Raw genomic sequence first — 16151 nt, 5'->3', positions numbered from 1 at the left:
TTTTTTTACCTCTGTGATAAGGACCAGAGTGTTGTTATCAGAAACTAGTAATTGTACCTGTAGAGACCCTGAGGCATAGTAAGTGCTCAGGGAATGCTGGCATCCTCATTTCTTCAGTATGAACAGTCATGATTAAATACCCATGTGTGGGTCTGGTGCCAACACCACTCTAATTGTAAAACAATCATAAGACTCATTTGCTATGATCAAAAGGATTGAAATCCATTTGGAGGAACAAAACATACACACATGCATGTGTAACTAGTAAGTGAAATGTCTGGAATTTCTTCAAAGTGGCCATTGTCCTGCTTTCCTTTGGGGGAGACAAATGCCGGGGCGGAAAAATAATGTGAGCTCTGAAACCACAGGGACACATCACCAAACCTCAATTCTGACAGTTACTGGCTGTTTGAATTTTAGCAGATTATTCAACTCCTCAAGCCTCAGTTTCCTCAGCTATACAACTGGCCAATGACATCCATCTGCCTTTCATGTTTATTAGAATTGAGTTTTTAAAATGCCGAGTGACTGATATTCAGTGAGTTATAGTCCCATTCCAAAACAATGATGCTTACTACTTGATGCTAATCTATAGGGTACAGGTTACATACAGTGTGCGTGTTTAGAAAAAATGTGTAAAGTTGGTCAAAATAGACATAAGAACTTAAAAATGTATCTAGGTTATTTGTTTCGAATACAGATTTTTACACCTTCCCATGGGGATTCTGGTTAAGAAAGTTTGGGCATATGGCTGGACAATTATGGAAGCACTTGAAAGATGGGCTTGGGAGAAAAGGTCTTAGGGCTACTGTGAAATTAACGAACTCAGAAGAGCTGTCACATGATCAAAATAATGCAAATCAAAATGAAGACCCACGAGGAACAGGACAAATGTTTGCTTACTGGAAGTGTATCTGTTTTTGAGATTTGAATGAGAATCTCACCCTGTTTTCTGATTGTCCTGGGAGCTTGAGGACCTCTCGGTCTGCAGAGATTCAAATCTTTCTGGTTCTCTCTCATTTAAACTGACATGAGCTGCTTCATTGCCAATGTCATCCAGTTTTTCTCCCTGTCTCTGCAATCCCCTTGTTGAACTTGGTTCTGGTGTGGAAGAATCAAGCCATTTTTCCTCCTCTTCAGCAGTTATCCACCACAGTGTATTCGCTGGCAGTGGAAAATAATTGGAAAATGATACTCCTGGTTCCTCAGCTCATAGGCTTTCTGCTCTGTGGCGAACATACAGAGAAAAGGAAGAAGTTGCTGCGTTTGTCATGATGTTCTGAGCACAGAAACCACACTGGGTACAATTTCAGATTAAACATGAGATCCACACATGGCTCAAAAAACAAGTTGAGTGGGGATAGTGTAATATATCAGTCAGCTTTCAAGGAGTGTGGAAACACACCCCAAAGGGAGTGTGATGTCAGTGTAAGAGGAAAAATTTAATAGAAGTTGGAGTAGAGGCCTAGAAATTAAAGACCTCTGCTTCCATCTTGAATACTAACTTGGAGAATTAATATAAAGCATTTAGCCCACTGCCCGACAATAATAGCACAATAGTGATCCAGTATTGTGGGTGGTTAGTTATCCTTAAGATCTTGTTAGTATTACTGTTTTTCCAGCTCTGTACAATTGCATCTACTGCTTGCTAATAAGATGGAAGCATGCAATCCTACAAAGAATATTTATTAAGGAACAAAACATGCTGCAGGACACTCTATCCAAAAAGGCCTCTGGAATCTGGCCTTGGCCCTGCTGATTCAAATTTTTTTATCAGTAACTTGGACAATGACCTTAAAAGCACACTTATCAAGTTTACAAGCTGGGTGAGTTCAGTAATACACTCCAAAATATAAACAATAAGATCTCCAAATACTTGTACAATGGACTGAAGTTAGTCATGATTGATAATCTTTTTTTTTTTTTTTTAAGATTGAAAAATATAGTTGTTGTTGTTGTTGTTTTTGTTTTTGTTTTTGGAGTTGGAGTCACTCCATCACCCAGACTGGAGTATATCTCATGGCCACGCCAGTGTTGAACTGCTTGGCTCTGGTGACCTTTCCCCCTCAGCCTCCCAAGTAGCCAGAACTACAGGCACGCGATAACACACCTGCTAATTTTTTATTTATTGTAGAGACAAGGTCACACCAAGTTGCCGAGGCTGGTCTCAAACACGCGGGCTCAAGCAATCCTTTCGCCTCAGTCTCCCAAAGTGCTGGGATTACAGGCTGAGCCACTGAGCCCCGCCTATAGTTTATTTAGAAAGTAAATGGGGGTGGGGGAAAGAGAAAGAGATTCAAGAGGAGAGAGGGGGGCCGAAGCTTAAGAAAACATGACCCGGCCATAGCTCAAAGAGCACATGGCCAAACATAGCTTATCAAAGTAATGTCCAAATTTTTTTTTTGAGTTGGAGTCTCACTCTGTCGCCCAGACTGGAGTGCAGTGGCCACTCCCGGCCACCGCAGCCTCGACCTGCTGGGCTCCGGCGATCCTTTCGCCTCAGCCTTCCGAGTAGCCGGAATTACAGGCATCGCTGCCATGCCCAGCTGATGTTTTTGATTTATTGTAGAGATGAGGTCTCGCCAAGTTGCCCAGGCAGGTCTCGAACCCGCGGGCTCAGGCAGTCCACTCACCTCAGCCTCCCAAAGGCACAGGATTACAGGCTGAGCCACCGAGCCCGGCTAAATTTTTGTTTTTCAAAGATCAATATGCCACTATATTATAGGGAGCAGATCATTAAGATTTTAACTGAGACCCACATCATGCCCACCTCATTCCAACTTTGGAACCTAGTATAACCTAACAGCAGTGTTAAAAATGTCTGTTTGTAAGGGGTCCACGAGTAAACATACATCTGGCCTCAACAGACTTAAAAGCATTTCAAAAGCATCATAGAATTAGTCAAGAAAAGTCTTAAATAGGTCTAATAGACCTATTCAATGTCAATTTTTTCCAGCATCATGTAAATCCATACTAATTGCTATTAATTGAAAACATACTATGTGCAGGAACTATGCTAAGGGCTTTACATATACAAAATACATATCAGCAATTTTCATAGACTGATGAGCATGATGAAATCCATGTCTTCCCCCCCCCCCGCCCCAATCATCCTTCCCAAATCATTCTGGGAATCCAAGACAGGTGACCAAGACAGGCCATATGTCTCTACTGGATAGTGACCTCCAAGCCATACCACTACCACCACCCATCACCATCATTGAGAAGACCCATGCCAATTTGCCCCACCCATCACCATCATTGAGGTTCACAAGCTTGCCATAGGTCTCCTGCCATTTACAAAGTAACAGGGAGAAAACGTTCTCCTTCTATGTTGTGCTCAGCTCTGAGAGGAGAATCCCGTTGTACCTGCTTGGGTTCCAGAGCAGCCCTGTTTAGCAAAACCCACTCTCAGCATCCACACAGCCATTTTTCTCCCCAGTACACACCCAGTCCAAGGGAAGCTGAGCTGAACTGAGTTGCTCTGGCAGCCACCAGGACCATGCCCAGAACCACTGTTTCCCTCTAGTCATGGAGGTAGCTGATTCTACTGTTCTTATGTCTACTGGTAAATTCTCTTTCTGGAGTCCATTTTTTTGACATCTTTATTTTGGATCCACTTTATACACTCTGACTTGTAGAAAAACCTATAGAGAACTGAACCCTAGTTATAGACATCGTTCCAGTTGTACCTGACCCACCCCTGGCCATATACCCACCTTCCACGTTCTCCAACTCCCATGGAAATGAGGGTCTTCATGTAAGTACCAAGGGGAAATGCGTGGGCTTAACCAGCTGCCAGACATCAGTGAGTCTTGGTTGTGTTCCCACCATGATTGTTCCTAGACACACTCTGTTTTATGATTTCCTTAAAACAGCCCTATATTGATAAATCGTCTAATCATCAGCCTTTGGGTAAGTGAACTGAGGCTCAGAGATGTGTGAATGACTTGCCCAAGACTGCATAACTGAAACACTGAATTTGAACCTGACTTTGCCGTCCATGATGTTCTAGACTTGAGTTCTGAGTAGATTTTCAAGAGAAAATCATGTGCCACACTCTAAGGGGATCCTGGAACCTAGGCTCTCATTGCCCATTTTTATATTCTTAAGTTAACCAGATATTTCAACAAGTGCTGACATGAAGGCTATACTTGCAAGGCTATACTTGGGAGGCTGAGGCAGAGGGATCACCAGAGACTAGGAGATCCAGGCTGCACTGAGCCATAATCGTGCTACTGCACTCCAGCCTGGGCAATAGATTGAGACCCCAAGTTGTGCAAATTGATTTTGAGTGGCTCTTGGACACCGTCCTAAAAAACATTTAATCAGTGATAGGATACAGTGGTCTTCCTTTTCCTTTCTACATCAATTCTTCTGGTGACATTAAGAACAAAGTCTCTTCTTAGTATGAATAGGCATTTATCCCTGCATGGCCACCTGCTGGTCTCCCTTTTCAATGAAGTCTCGGGAATAATGGAACTTAATGAGTATTTTGTTTTATTGTTGCATTGCTTTTAGTACATACTACCATTTATAGCAAGTGTCAATATTACACTTACCATAATGATAAGACATTTTATTTTTGAATATATTTAATTAATAAACTATTTTTTTTTTTTGAGTTGGAGTTTCACTCTGTCGCCTAGACTGGAGTGCAGTGGCACGCTCCCAGCCACCGCAGCCTCAACCTGCTGGGCTCCGGCGATCCTTCCACCTCAGCCTTCCAGGTAGCTGGAACTACAGGCGCGCGCTACCCCACCTGGCTAGTTTTTGATTTATTGTACAGTCGAGGTCTCGCCAAGTTGCCCAGGCGGGTCTCAAACCCGCAGGCTCAGGCAATCCACCCGCCTCGGCCTCCCAAAGTGCTGGGATTACAGGCTGAGCCTCCAAGCCTGGCCTAACAAACTATTAAGTAAGAAATATTTAAGTAAAAGGATTGGCCAGGCACAATGGCTGATGCCTGTAATCCTAACACTTTAAGAGTCCAAGGGGGAGGGTTACTTGAGTCCAGGAGTTTGGACCAGGCTGGGAAACATAGCAAGACCTTGTCTCTACAAAAAAAAAAAAAAAAATCAAAAAATTAGCCAGGTGTGGTAGCGCGTTCCTGTAGCCCCAGCTACTTGGGAGGCTGAGGCAGAGGGATCACCAGAGACTAGGAGATCCAGGCTGCACTGAGCCATAATCATGCTACTGCACTCCAGCCTGGGCAACAGATTGAGACCCCAACTCAAAAAAAAGAGAGATAATCAATTTTAAAAATATATATCAAGAAAATATGTTTGTACATGGACAGGACAAGAATTAGAAGATGGTATGAAAACCACTAAAGCTTGAAAGATGACCAATTAGATTAATTTCTAAAATAAGGAATGTTTTGCTGAGTATTATGACTTTAAAAATATAAAATGGCAAATATTTTTGGAACAAGCAATATTTGTAATACTAATTTTTAAAGACTCTGGTAGTCTGAAACCATAATGAAGATCAGGAAAACCTCAGTGTTCAGAAGTATCTCCTTTTGTTTCTCACTGTCAGCAACACCAGGTTCCCCGTTTCATCTACAATACAGCAAGCAACCAGTGGCCGAGAGCTTTACAGACACAGGAAATCAAAAATAAAAACTAGTCTCATGATAACCAACTAGAATAGGAAGAAGGGTTTTAAAACCTAGAAGAACTGTTCTTAAATAGTGAAAGAATTTTCTCAGTCTAAAGTGACTCCTGAAACTGTTGTGACCCAGGCTTGAGGAGGGCTGACCTTAAAAATATTGTTTGATTCTTTACCCATTCACAGTATTAAATAGCATTCGACTGGTCTCAGAGAGCAAAGGTGTAGTTCCAAGAAAGCAGCTCTACTGGTACATTTCTTCTGAGTGAACTATAATTTCCTGACAATCAAAGGCTTCCAGAAATGCCACAATCCTTTTTGGGAACATTTTTGTGCCCAGGGAAGCTTTACGATGGGAAGAAAAGTAAAAGATATGGTGTGAGCTAGAGATCTCATCTAGAGACATCCCAAGTCTGTAAGGGAAGAAAAAAATTCACAGTCACCAAGAACATGTGTTTCTGATCCTTGAAGTCATCATGACAGGGGAGAAATTGGACTCTTGGAATTATTTCCACCACTCTCTAGCTGTTAAACAGGAACAAGTGATTTTACATCGCTGTGCCTCTATTTCTTACCGTGTAAAAAAGGATCATGATACTTACCACTTAGAGGCACTTTAAGTGAGATAATGTATGTGAGATGCTTGGTGCAGAAGATAGGTTGGCAAATATCACTTCCCATCTTTCCCTCCCATTGGGTGTTTTAAAGGAAAAACCAAGCAGGACTTAGTAACAAAATGGATACAGGGAAGAATTCTTAACCAGGAGTCCAGGAGAAGAAATATAGGTCTATGAACCCTGTTCATTTTTCTGGGAGGGAGTGAAGATCTAGTGAATGAATCTCAAAGTGCTCTATAACCACCACCTCCACCCTTAAAAAATGCAAGAACCACTGAATGAAAGATGACCCCCAAAGTCGGAGCATAACTAACAGACGGAATGTGACACAGACCTTTGACAGAATCAGGATAACTTCTCTCCTACTTGAGGCAAGGCTGTATGTGCCAGGATTGCCCCAGGGAGTAAAATAGTGTTTAATTTGAATGTCTTGGACTCCAGCTCTCTGGCCTTCCATAGAAGTGTTTTAGCCAAATTGAACTTTGGCACGATGAACTTGGCCCAGACTGAGGCTGATGTAAGAAACAGTCCCTGCTGCTGGCCCGCAGGCTCTGATTGGGATAACAAGTCGGGATAATGCTTGAACCCTGCCGATTGTATTATAGTGCCTGCTTACTCAAAGACACCAAGAAGGAATTTCTTTGAACTTATTACTAAAATGTTCCTGAGAAGCTCATTTGTCTTTACGCAACAGTGACTATGTATTGAATGATTAATTGTGTTTCCCTCTTTTCCTCAGCTACTAGATATTGTAAAGACAAATATTTTGCTTACCTATAGCCAAGACTTTGTGTTTTGTGTTTTCTGTAGCAAAACATCTCCTCCCTAATTTGTAACTTGGCTGTGTCTATATGATGATTTTATTTTTGTTGCATTTGAAAACGCATATTTATATGTACTGATTTCATTTTTTTCTAAACCTCCTTCAAGTTCTTTTTAGAACAAAATCTGCACAGGCAGTAATACAGGCTGTTTGCCCAGCTAACCCTTTGCTTTTTGTAACAATATTTTTGTAACGTTTTAACTCTTACTTTTGTTTTTATCTTTCTTTAGTCAGTTAAAGAGGACTCAGGCCCCACAGGTGCAGAGGAGAATGTAAGTGATGTATTCTATAGCAGAATCATTCCATTCTCATCTTCTGCATGTTGGACCACTGGGCGTTTTCAGCTCTGGGATCCTGTGTTCTTGCATGCTCCAAGTGTAACTCATTCATTGTAGACTCTTTCACCCTATCACTGATTAGAAACCAAGGGGGGATAACACTGGATGACTTTTTGCAACTCCCATTAATGCAAAATCAGAGGACATATCATTATAATTTGTTCTCATGCAGGGGGTGAAAGAGTCTACGAAACATAAGATCAGCCTTGCACTTCCTTGAGGGGACCTGATGTTACATCTGCTTCATTCTACCTTGACTGCTTGTTCACTCTGATCTCCATGGTGATTCAATTTCTCGCTAACCCTGAGTGGTACTCAGGACAGGTAGTTGCATTGGGTATGAGAACTTCTGTCTCAGGCTGGAAAGCTGACTCTGTGGGTCTGCATCTGAGAGAGATAGGTGGAACCTCACTATCTTCCTGGATTTTGATCTTCCAAAACACCAAAGTTTTCAGGACACTACATTCATGTCTGAAAGGGATGGTGCCATATGAAACACCACAAAAATGCATTTCCCAAAACATTACTGTATTGGCCTCATGAGTCTCCAACCCAAAACAGCAGCTCTCTGCCCTGAAAGAAACTCAATTTTTGGGAAAGTTTAAGTGGGGATAAGTGAATTCACAATTCCCTAAGAGAGAAACTGAACATTATCGTTTTGCCAAAGTAAAATATGTTTGGCCGCTTCTGGGTGTCTCTTATTTACTTGCCATGAATAGGGCGTATGTTTTCGTTTTTATTTAGTTACTGGAATCGAACAGATGTTGAAAATTCAACACGTTCCAGAAGTGTTGTCCATGATGTGGAATGAAAATTAGAGTGACTGTGTCATGATTCTTGTCAGGAGAAAAATCTTTGAGATCTGTGTGTTGTTTTGGTGGTTTTTCTTTCCTTCCCTTCCTCTCTCCTTCCCTCCCTTTCCCCTCCCTCCCTTCCTTCTCCTCTTCCCTTCCTCTTCCCTCTTCTCTTTCCTTCCTCTTTCTTTCCTTTCTCCCTCCTTACCTCCCTTTCTCTCTCCCTCCCTCCTTCCCTTCCTTCCCTTCCTCTCTCTTTTCTTTTTTTCTCCCTTCCTACCTCCCTTTCCATCTTCCTTCCTCCGTCCTTCCTGCCTTCCTTTCTCCCTTCTTTCCTTCCTTCCTTCCTTTCCTCCCTCCTTCCTTCCTCCATCCCTCCTTTCCTCTCTTTCTTCCTCTTTCTTTCCTCCCTCCCTCCTCCCTCCCTTTCCTTCTTTCTTGAGCCAAATTTAACAGCTCTGCAAAATTCCGGTTTCTCATAATTCCAGAAAGTTCTTGTAAATTTACTGGCTAGTGACTCTCTGGAGAAACTCCACAAGTCTTCTTCCCATGAACTTCAAATTTAAAAACTGTGGGTAAAATCCAGAGTATCCATTAGCTTTGAAGTTCTGAGTTTTCTGGGGAAAAAAAACTTTTTCGGATGTTCGTGTGTAGTTGCTTCTTTGAGGAGCCTCCTGTCTCCTGCAGCTCAGATGCTCAAATGCAGAGTTGATCTCTAACAAGCAAACAAGGTATTTCATTTTCTAGTGTGAAATTTTAAACAGAAATATAAACATGAATTAAAAGTTAAATTATTGATACAAAAAAAATAGCACAATAGCTGATTGGGACATAAAAGAAGGTAAAATAATGTTTAAAGAAAACAAAGAAACATTATTTAAAAACTGCTTTAAATTGCTTAGTCCTGCAAATGACGTTTCCATTTTTAAGGTTCTAGCAGCCTATCACTTGGAGGGAACGAGGCTCAGAGTTTTGATGTTGACCTTATCATCTCCAGGCTGTGCTGCCTCTTGAACCTCAGTTTATTCATCTGTTAAGTGGTGATGATAATATTATCTACACTTTATGGTTCTTGTGAGAATTGAATGAGCTAATGCATGTAATGTACTCACTTCAGTGTCTGAAACATAGGAAGAACTCAATAATTTAGGGGTCTATGAATGACAGTTCATAGGCCAGATCCATTCCACAAGTTAAGAATGATTCTTATGTTTTTGAATGGTTGAAAAAATATTAAAAGAAAAATATTTTATAATATGTGAACTTTATATATAATTCAAATTTCAGTGTCCATAAAGTTTTACTAGACTACAGTCACGCTCACTCCTTCACCTATCAGACATGGCTGCTTTGTTGCTAGACAACAGAGTTGAGTGATTGCAAGAGACCCTAAAAGTGGCAAAGCCCTTGCAGGAAAAATTTGCAGCCCCCTACAGTATTTGTTAGAGAGTAGGAAACAATTTAGTAAGTAAGTAGGTCCCAGAAATCAGTGATTTTAAAGCTCACAGCTGACTCAGTATCCAGGTGGATTAAAGGAATATGTAAAAAAGAATTAGTGCAGATTCCTCCTTCCAGAAACAATGTATAATAATCTAAATCTTCACAACAGAGCAATTAGATGTAATTAACCATGTTACAAGAGCCCCTTTTTTTTTTTTTGAGTTGGAGTCTCACTCTGTCGCCCAGACTGCACCGCAGCCTCGACCTGCTGGGCTCCGGCGATCCTTCGGCCTCAGCCTTCCAAGTAGCCGGAATTACAGGCATGCGCTACCACACCCGGCTGATTTTTTTTTTTTGATTTATTGTAGAGATGAGGTCTCGCTGCCCAGGCGGGTCTCGAACCCACGGGCTCAGGCAATCCACTCACCTCAGTCTCCCAAAGGCACGGGATTACAGGCTGAGCCACCGAGCCCGGCACAAGAGCCCTTTAACTAGTGGCTTCTGGCTAAAGTGTGGTTGTGTTTAATTTTTCTACTTACAATTTTTCAAAACAAATCTATCAACCAATGTGAGTTCCACCTGTTTTTTACAAAACGAAGTACAGAGTGATTTCAACATTTCTCAAAGTTTTTAATGAAAAATAAACAAATTAGGCTTTTGAAGCCCATGAAAGTTTAGTGCTTTTCCAAGAATGTACTTCTGGTCCTTTCAGAAATAAAACTCTTGCTATAGAAATTATAGAATCCTTCAATTATAATCTGAAAACATTTTGGTCATTGGTTAATTGAGTTAATGTTCTAACTAATGAAAAAAATCTTTCCTTCCTATGACCTATAAGACCAAGGAAACAGGTACTACTGCTGTTTATCTCTCTTAGTAAGGAAACTCTCAGTTGCAGGTGAGAGAAAATGCAACTCAACCTGGATTTAAAATAAAATGAAATGTGTTGGCTCTTATTACTAGAAAGTAAAATTGGTTTCAAATAACGTTTGATTCAGGGTGCTCCCTGGCTCAGCCTTCTTGACCTGCCTATGTTTCCAGCTTCCTGGCAACATATCACCCTATCCAAAGTGAAGGAGAGTCCAGTAGCAGGTCTACATGTCCTGGAATTTGTTCTCTTTCATTGGTTCAAATGAGTCTACATGCTCCATTAGTCAACTTTTGCCAGGTTATGTTGCAGTAACAACCAAGCCCCAAATTTCAGTGGCTTTTGACAGCAAAGAGTTTTTTTTTTTTTCTAATTCATGCTACAGGTGAGCTGTACATTGGTTGTGATTGATTGATCCACGTTGCTCCTTCTTGTTGAGATCTATTTTTGTTTGTTTTTTTTTGTTTTGTTTTTGTTTTTGAGTTGGATTCTCACTCTGTCACCCAGACTGGAGTGCAGTGGTCACTCCCGGCCACTGCAACCTCGACCTGCTGGGCTCTGGCAATCCTTCTGCCTCAACCTTCCAAGTAGCTGGAACTACAGGCACGCGCTACCACGTTCGGCTAATTTTTTGATTTATTGTAGAGATGAGGTCTCACCAAGTTGCCCAGGTGGGTCTCGAACCTGCGGGCTCAGGCAATCCACTCAGCTTAGCCTCCCAAAGGCGCGGGATTACAGGCTGAGCCACCAAGCCTGGCTTTGTTTGTTTGTTTTTTAAAGACAGAATCTCACTCTGTCGCCCAGGCTGGAGTGCAGTGGCGAGTTCATAGCTCACTGCAGCCTCAAATTCCTGGGCTCAAACGATCCTCCTGTCTCAGCCTCCTGAGTAGCTGGGACTACAGCTGTATGCCACCATCCCTAGAGAATTTTTTAAATTCTTTTGTAGAGACAGGTCTTGCTATGTTGTCCAAGCTAGTCTCAAACTCCTAGCTTCAAGTGATCATCCCACCTCAGCATCCCAAAGTACTGGGATTACAGGCATGAATGACCATGCCCAGCCTCCTGCTGAGATCTAGAGAGAAGCAGTAGGTTCTTCTACAAAGACATGTGGTTCCAGCTGCAGAGAGAAAATAGTGCCTTGGTAAACCATGGAATGGCTTCTAACACTTCCACTCAGTTGTGTTTTGTGTCATATCTGCTCTTGTTCCATTCACTAAAGCAAGTCACACAGTAATGGGCATAGATGTTTAATTATGTTACAGGAAGTTAAAAGAGCAAGCAAATAATTGGGGAAACAATACAAATGCCATATACTGTCATTCCTGAACAAACATGATCGAGGAGCTCGACTGTGTTGATTGGTTTAGACCTTTTCAATTGACTTCACCCAAATCACATAGTCTTGAAGTTAGGGAAGATTATTCCCCCAAAGCAAATTTGAAGTATGTAAATAGATGAGGGAGAATTGTGACTGAGTAGAACAAAAATTTCTAGGAGGTCTGTTGTAATAAAATAATCACACTATAAGTCCAATAAAATAGCCTTAAAAAGAGTCTAAAATAAAAACCTTTATATCAATATTATTACGTTGTACAATCAGTTTAAGTGGAGAAAATCTATTTTGCTATGACTTTCCAAAACTCATAATTCTAATAAAAACTGCACAAACCAAATTTTAAGAGTAAGTATAGGCCGGGCTCGGTGGCTCAGCCTATAATCCCAGCACCTTGGGAGGCCAAGCTGAGAGAATTGCCTGAACCCGTGGGTTCAAGACCTGCCTGGGCAATTTGGCGAGACCTCATCTCCACTATAAATAAAAAACTAGCCGGGCGTGGTAGCGCGTGCCTGTAGTTCCAGCTACTTGGAAGGCTGAGGAGGAAGGATCGCCGGAGCCCAGAAGGTCGAGGCTGCGGTGGCTGGGAGCAGCCATTGCACTCCAGTCTGGGTGACAGAGTGAGACTTCAACTCAAAAAAAAAAAAAAAAAAAAGAGTAACTATAGTATAAAATTTAAGGCAAAAAAAAGTAAAACCTTTTACTGAAATATATATTGTCTGTATTAAATGCACAACCGTCTTCAAGCATTTATATCATATCCCCTCCTGAAATCAAGCAAGGGAGATTTAATTCTAAAGTATAGCACATCTGATTTTAATTATGTCCATAATACCCAAAATTAAAATGTGCAGATGCAGTCATATATGCTAAATAGGGAACAACTTTTTCCAAAGTCCTGGCCTGGAAAGAAATTGGAAAATTATCCAAGTAAAAATTAAACTCTTATGTCTGAATATGCAAATCAGATCTTTACTTAGCCCAACTTGTTCCCGATTTCTACACTGGATGTCAATGGATTTTTCCTTGGCTACCAAAAGCCAACTTCTTGGCCTGACTTCAAAGCTAGTGGGAGTGTCAGAAGTCTCATTTTTTTTAACCTGTGGAAATATCGTGTTTTGGAGAATTGACTTGTGGCCTGGGATTTATGGGTGACACCTCTCAACATTTGGAAAGGCTCAGCAAGGAAACCATGGGCATTTAAATAAAGTTGATTTACAAAATGATTGTCATACAATCCGAACATTTTATTAGAGAAGTGTTTCTCCCTCCAGAACCTTACACACACACACACACACACACACACACACACACACACACACACACAAAGAACTCACTGCTTCAAAGATAGAATAGTTCTGAACCCAGGGTCTATAAGTTAAACTCTGTTTATTACCTATTTAAGGACTTTTTTTCATTCTTCTGCTCTTCCATACTTCATCTTAGGCAAAATTGGCAACTACCATAACCCCCAAAGTATTTGATCATGATTAGTATAAACCAGTAATTTCATTTTCTTAATGAATAATTAGCCTAGAAGTAAGAATATGACCTAGTTCTGACTGATGAAATGCATGTACCCTGAGGTAGGGTATTAACATATAGAAGTTCATTGGGAACAAGTCTTCTGCTGTGACCTTCATTCCTTTTTGGAACATTGGATGGAGGAGGTGATATCTGGAACTGCAGCAGCTATTGTATGACCATGAGGTAACACATAAAAGGCTGAAAAGCATGCCAAGAATGGCAGAGCCAAGGGACAGAAAGAGCCAAAGTTCGTAGAGACATTGTAGAGCCACAGAACTAACCCCAGAACTTCCTGCTTTTAAATTTCTTATTTCACGTTTTTACTAATTAAGTCACTCAGATATTCAATTACTGGCAGAAAATGCCATCCTCATTGCCATAGCTACTTACTCGCGGTGTGACTTTGACCAAGTCATTCAACCGTTCAGGATCTTCATCTGGAGAACAGGGATGATGTGATCTTTCTGAGATGTCTTTGTAACTGTTTCTTAAGGTTATATATAAAATACATCTTGTACAATGCCAGAAGTTATTAATATAATCATCTTTCAATAATAGATGTGTGTGGTGGGTGATTCCAGAAAATTCTTGCTCATGGAGTAAATAGCTCTAGTATTAACACAAATAACAACCACTAGTATTAATGGAGCACTTGTTATGTATCAGACACAGTTCTAGGAACTGTACATGGATTGCCTGATTTAATCCTCAGGACTACTTTCTGATGTGTATATAATCCCCATCAAGAACAGAGAAGATAGCTGGGCTCGGTGGCTCAGCCTGTCATCCCGCGCTTTGGGAGGCTGAGGTGAGTGGATTGCCTGAGCCCGCGGGTTCGAGACCCGCCTGGGCAACTTGGCGAGACCTCATCTCTACAATAAATAAAAAATTAGCCGGACGTGGTAGTGCTCGCCTGTAGTTCCAGCTACTTGGAAGGCCGTGGCGGAAGGATCGACGGAGCCCAACAGGTCCAGGCTGCGGTGGCCGGGAGCGGCCACTGCACTCCAGTCTGGGTGACAGAGTGAGACTCCAACTCAAAAAAAAAAAAAAAAAACAGAGAAGATGAAGGCACAGAGACATTGGCCCTTAGATCAGCACACCCGTAAAGGGTAAAGTCAAGATTTAGACCCGGCAGTTTGCTCTGGAGCCCATGCTCTGTGGTCATGAGTTAGACCATCTACATTTCAGGCTCATCCCAAGAGCTCTTGGAGCTGATGCTTATTTTTCAGAAACACACTTGAATTAGATCAGGCCTACATGTGGAAACTCATTGTCCATGTTTGACTGCCAAGCCCCTCTCCTACTTGGCTCCAGCCTCAACCTGGTTTCCTGAAGATAGACTGAGTCCAACACTGGCAGCCCGGCAGCAGAAGCTTACTCACAAACATGTTTTGTTTGGCCAATTCAGTGTTTTTATTCTTTTAATGTCTTCAGATGGGACAACTTGACTGGAGTTCACCATTATCCCTACCACTTCTTTTTGTCTTTGGTCAATCCATGCTCATATTCCCTGTCTTTCTCCTAAAGACCTTTGAGTTTATAATTCCCCCAGTTAGACCCTTGATTATAAAAGGAAAATACTAGAAATCATGTCAATAGCTTAAGAAATGTAAGGTGGGACTAAACTACTGTGATTTCGTTGCCAAATTTCAAAGTATTCTTCATACTTATTTGTTGATGGGCACCTCCCTGCATCAGTTGACAATATAGAGACCAAGCGTTCTTCTTGATTTGGAAAATTGGAGTCATTTGCAAACCAATGATATATTCTGCATGAAGAAAAGGAAAATGGCTTCTCAGCAAACTGTATTTTGGGAAGTAATGAAGTTTATTTTCCCTACCCTCTGACATCAAGAACAAGCTCTGAGGAAGCAGGGCATCTGACCCAGCAAAGACAAATGCAAAGACACTTTTGGCTCTGGAGTGCTCTCCACGAAGGGAGGAGGTGGAAACCTTATGGTATAAAGGGCCAGATAGTAAATATTTTAGGCTTTGTAGGCCACATGTGACCTCCATCTCATATTTTCTATCTTTTGAAATATTTCTTACAATCCTTGAAAAATGTAAAAACCATCAGGCATGGTGGCACACACCTGTCGTCCCAGCTACTCAAGCAGTTGAAGTGGGAGAATCACTTCAGCCCAGGAGTTTGAAACCAGTGCAGGTACCATAGCAAGACCCAGTCTCTAAAAATAAGTAAATAAAATAATAAAAATGTAAAAATCCTTCTTAACCCAGGGGCCATACAGAAACAGGCACTGGTCTGGATTTGGTAGCAGTTCGCCAACACCTGCCTGATGAAACAAAGGAAATTATAAAACCCTCTCCTGGCCAATTCACTCTGTCCTGTTGTCTGGCAAAGGCAAGAAACTGTCCCAGACGTGACTGGGGCCCTGCAAAAATGGAGTAAGGCAATACAAAAGAACACAGGTTGGGGTCAGTGTATACTGGCTGGGGCCTTACATCCAAGCTCATTGCTGGCCCTCCCTTCTCCCCCACAGATATTCACTGGGCATTGAGTTCACCAGGTACCACACTGGGACCCTTAAACAACTCAGCCATCATTTTCTTGCCAAGTTCATTTGTCTTCTGAAAGCATGAACTTCAAATAAATAAAATGGCAAATGACAGGTCTGGAAGGAGGTGGGAGATAAGTTAATGGGAAGGTGAGTGAATTAAATTGAGTGACGTTTACACTCTCCTTTCTCCAAAGAGAACAGTCTCTCCACAGCTGCAGGAGAGCTAGGATGAGGCTGGATGGTGTCGTGGTTACCATCTCTAAGACTTAAGAAAACGATTAT

The 16151-nt window shown here is 41.6% G+C and overlaps 1 protein-coding gene across 3 annotated transcripts in view; it reads left to right on the top strand.

Annotated features, from left to right (window-relative positions):
* BCAS1 (breast carcinoma amplified sequence 1) overlaps positions 1-16151 on the top strand; it is a 128563-nt gene that overhangs the window by 91996 nt on the left and 20416 nt on the right. For 2 of the 3 annotated variants that reach the window (XM_008066491.2, XM_021716807.1), the window contains one exon: positions 7281-7322. The exons of the other annotated variant lie outside the window; for it this stretch is intronic. In XM_008066491.2, coding sequence (XP_008064682.1) covers positions 7281-7322 — 42 coding nt within the window. The remainder of the gene's footprint in view (positions 1-7280; positions 7323-16151) is intronic. 3 annotated transcript variants of the gene reach the window in all.

This window comes from Carlito syrichta, unplaced genomic scaffold, assembly GCF_000164805.1.
Source record: "Carlito syrichta isolate Samal-C Ts95f unplaced genomic scaffold, Tarsius_syrichta-2.0.1 Scaffold308966, whole genome shotgun sequence".
NCBI lineage: Eukaryota > Metazoa > Chordata > Mammalia > Primates > Tarsiidae > Carlito > Carlito syrichta.
This window is presented reverse-complemented; position numbering and strand designations above follow the sequence as displayed.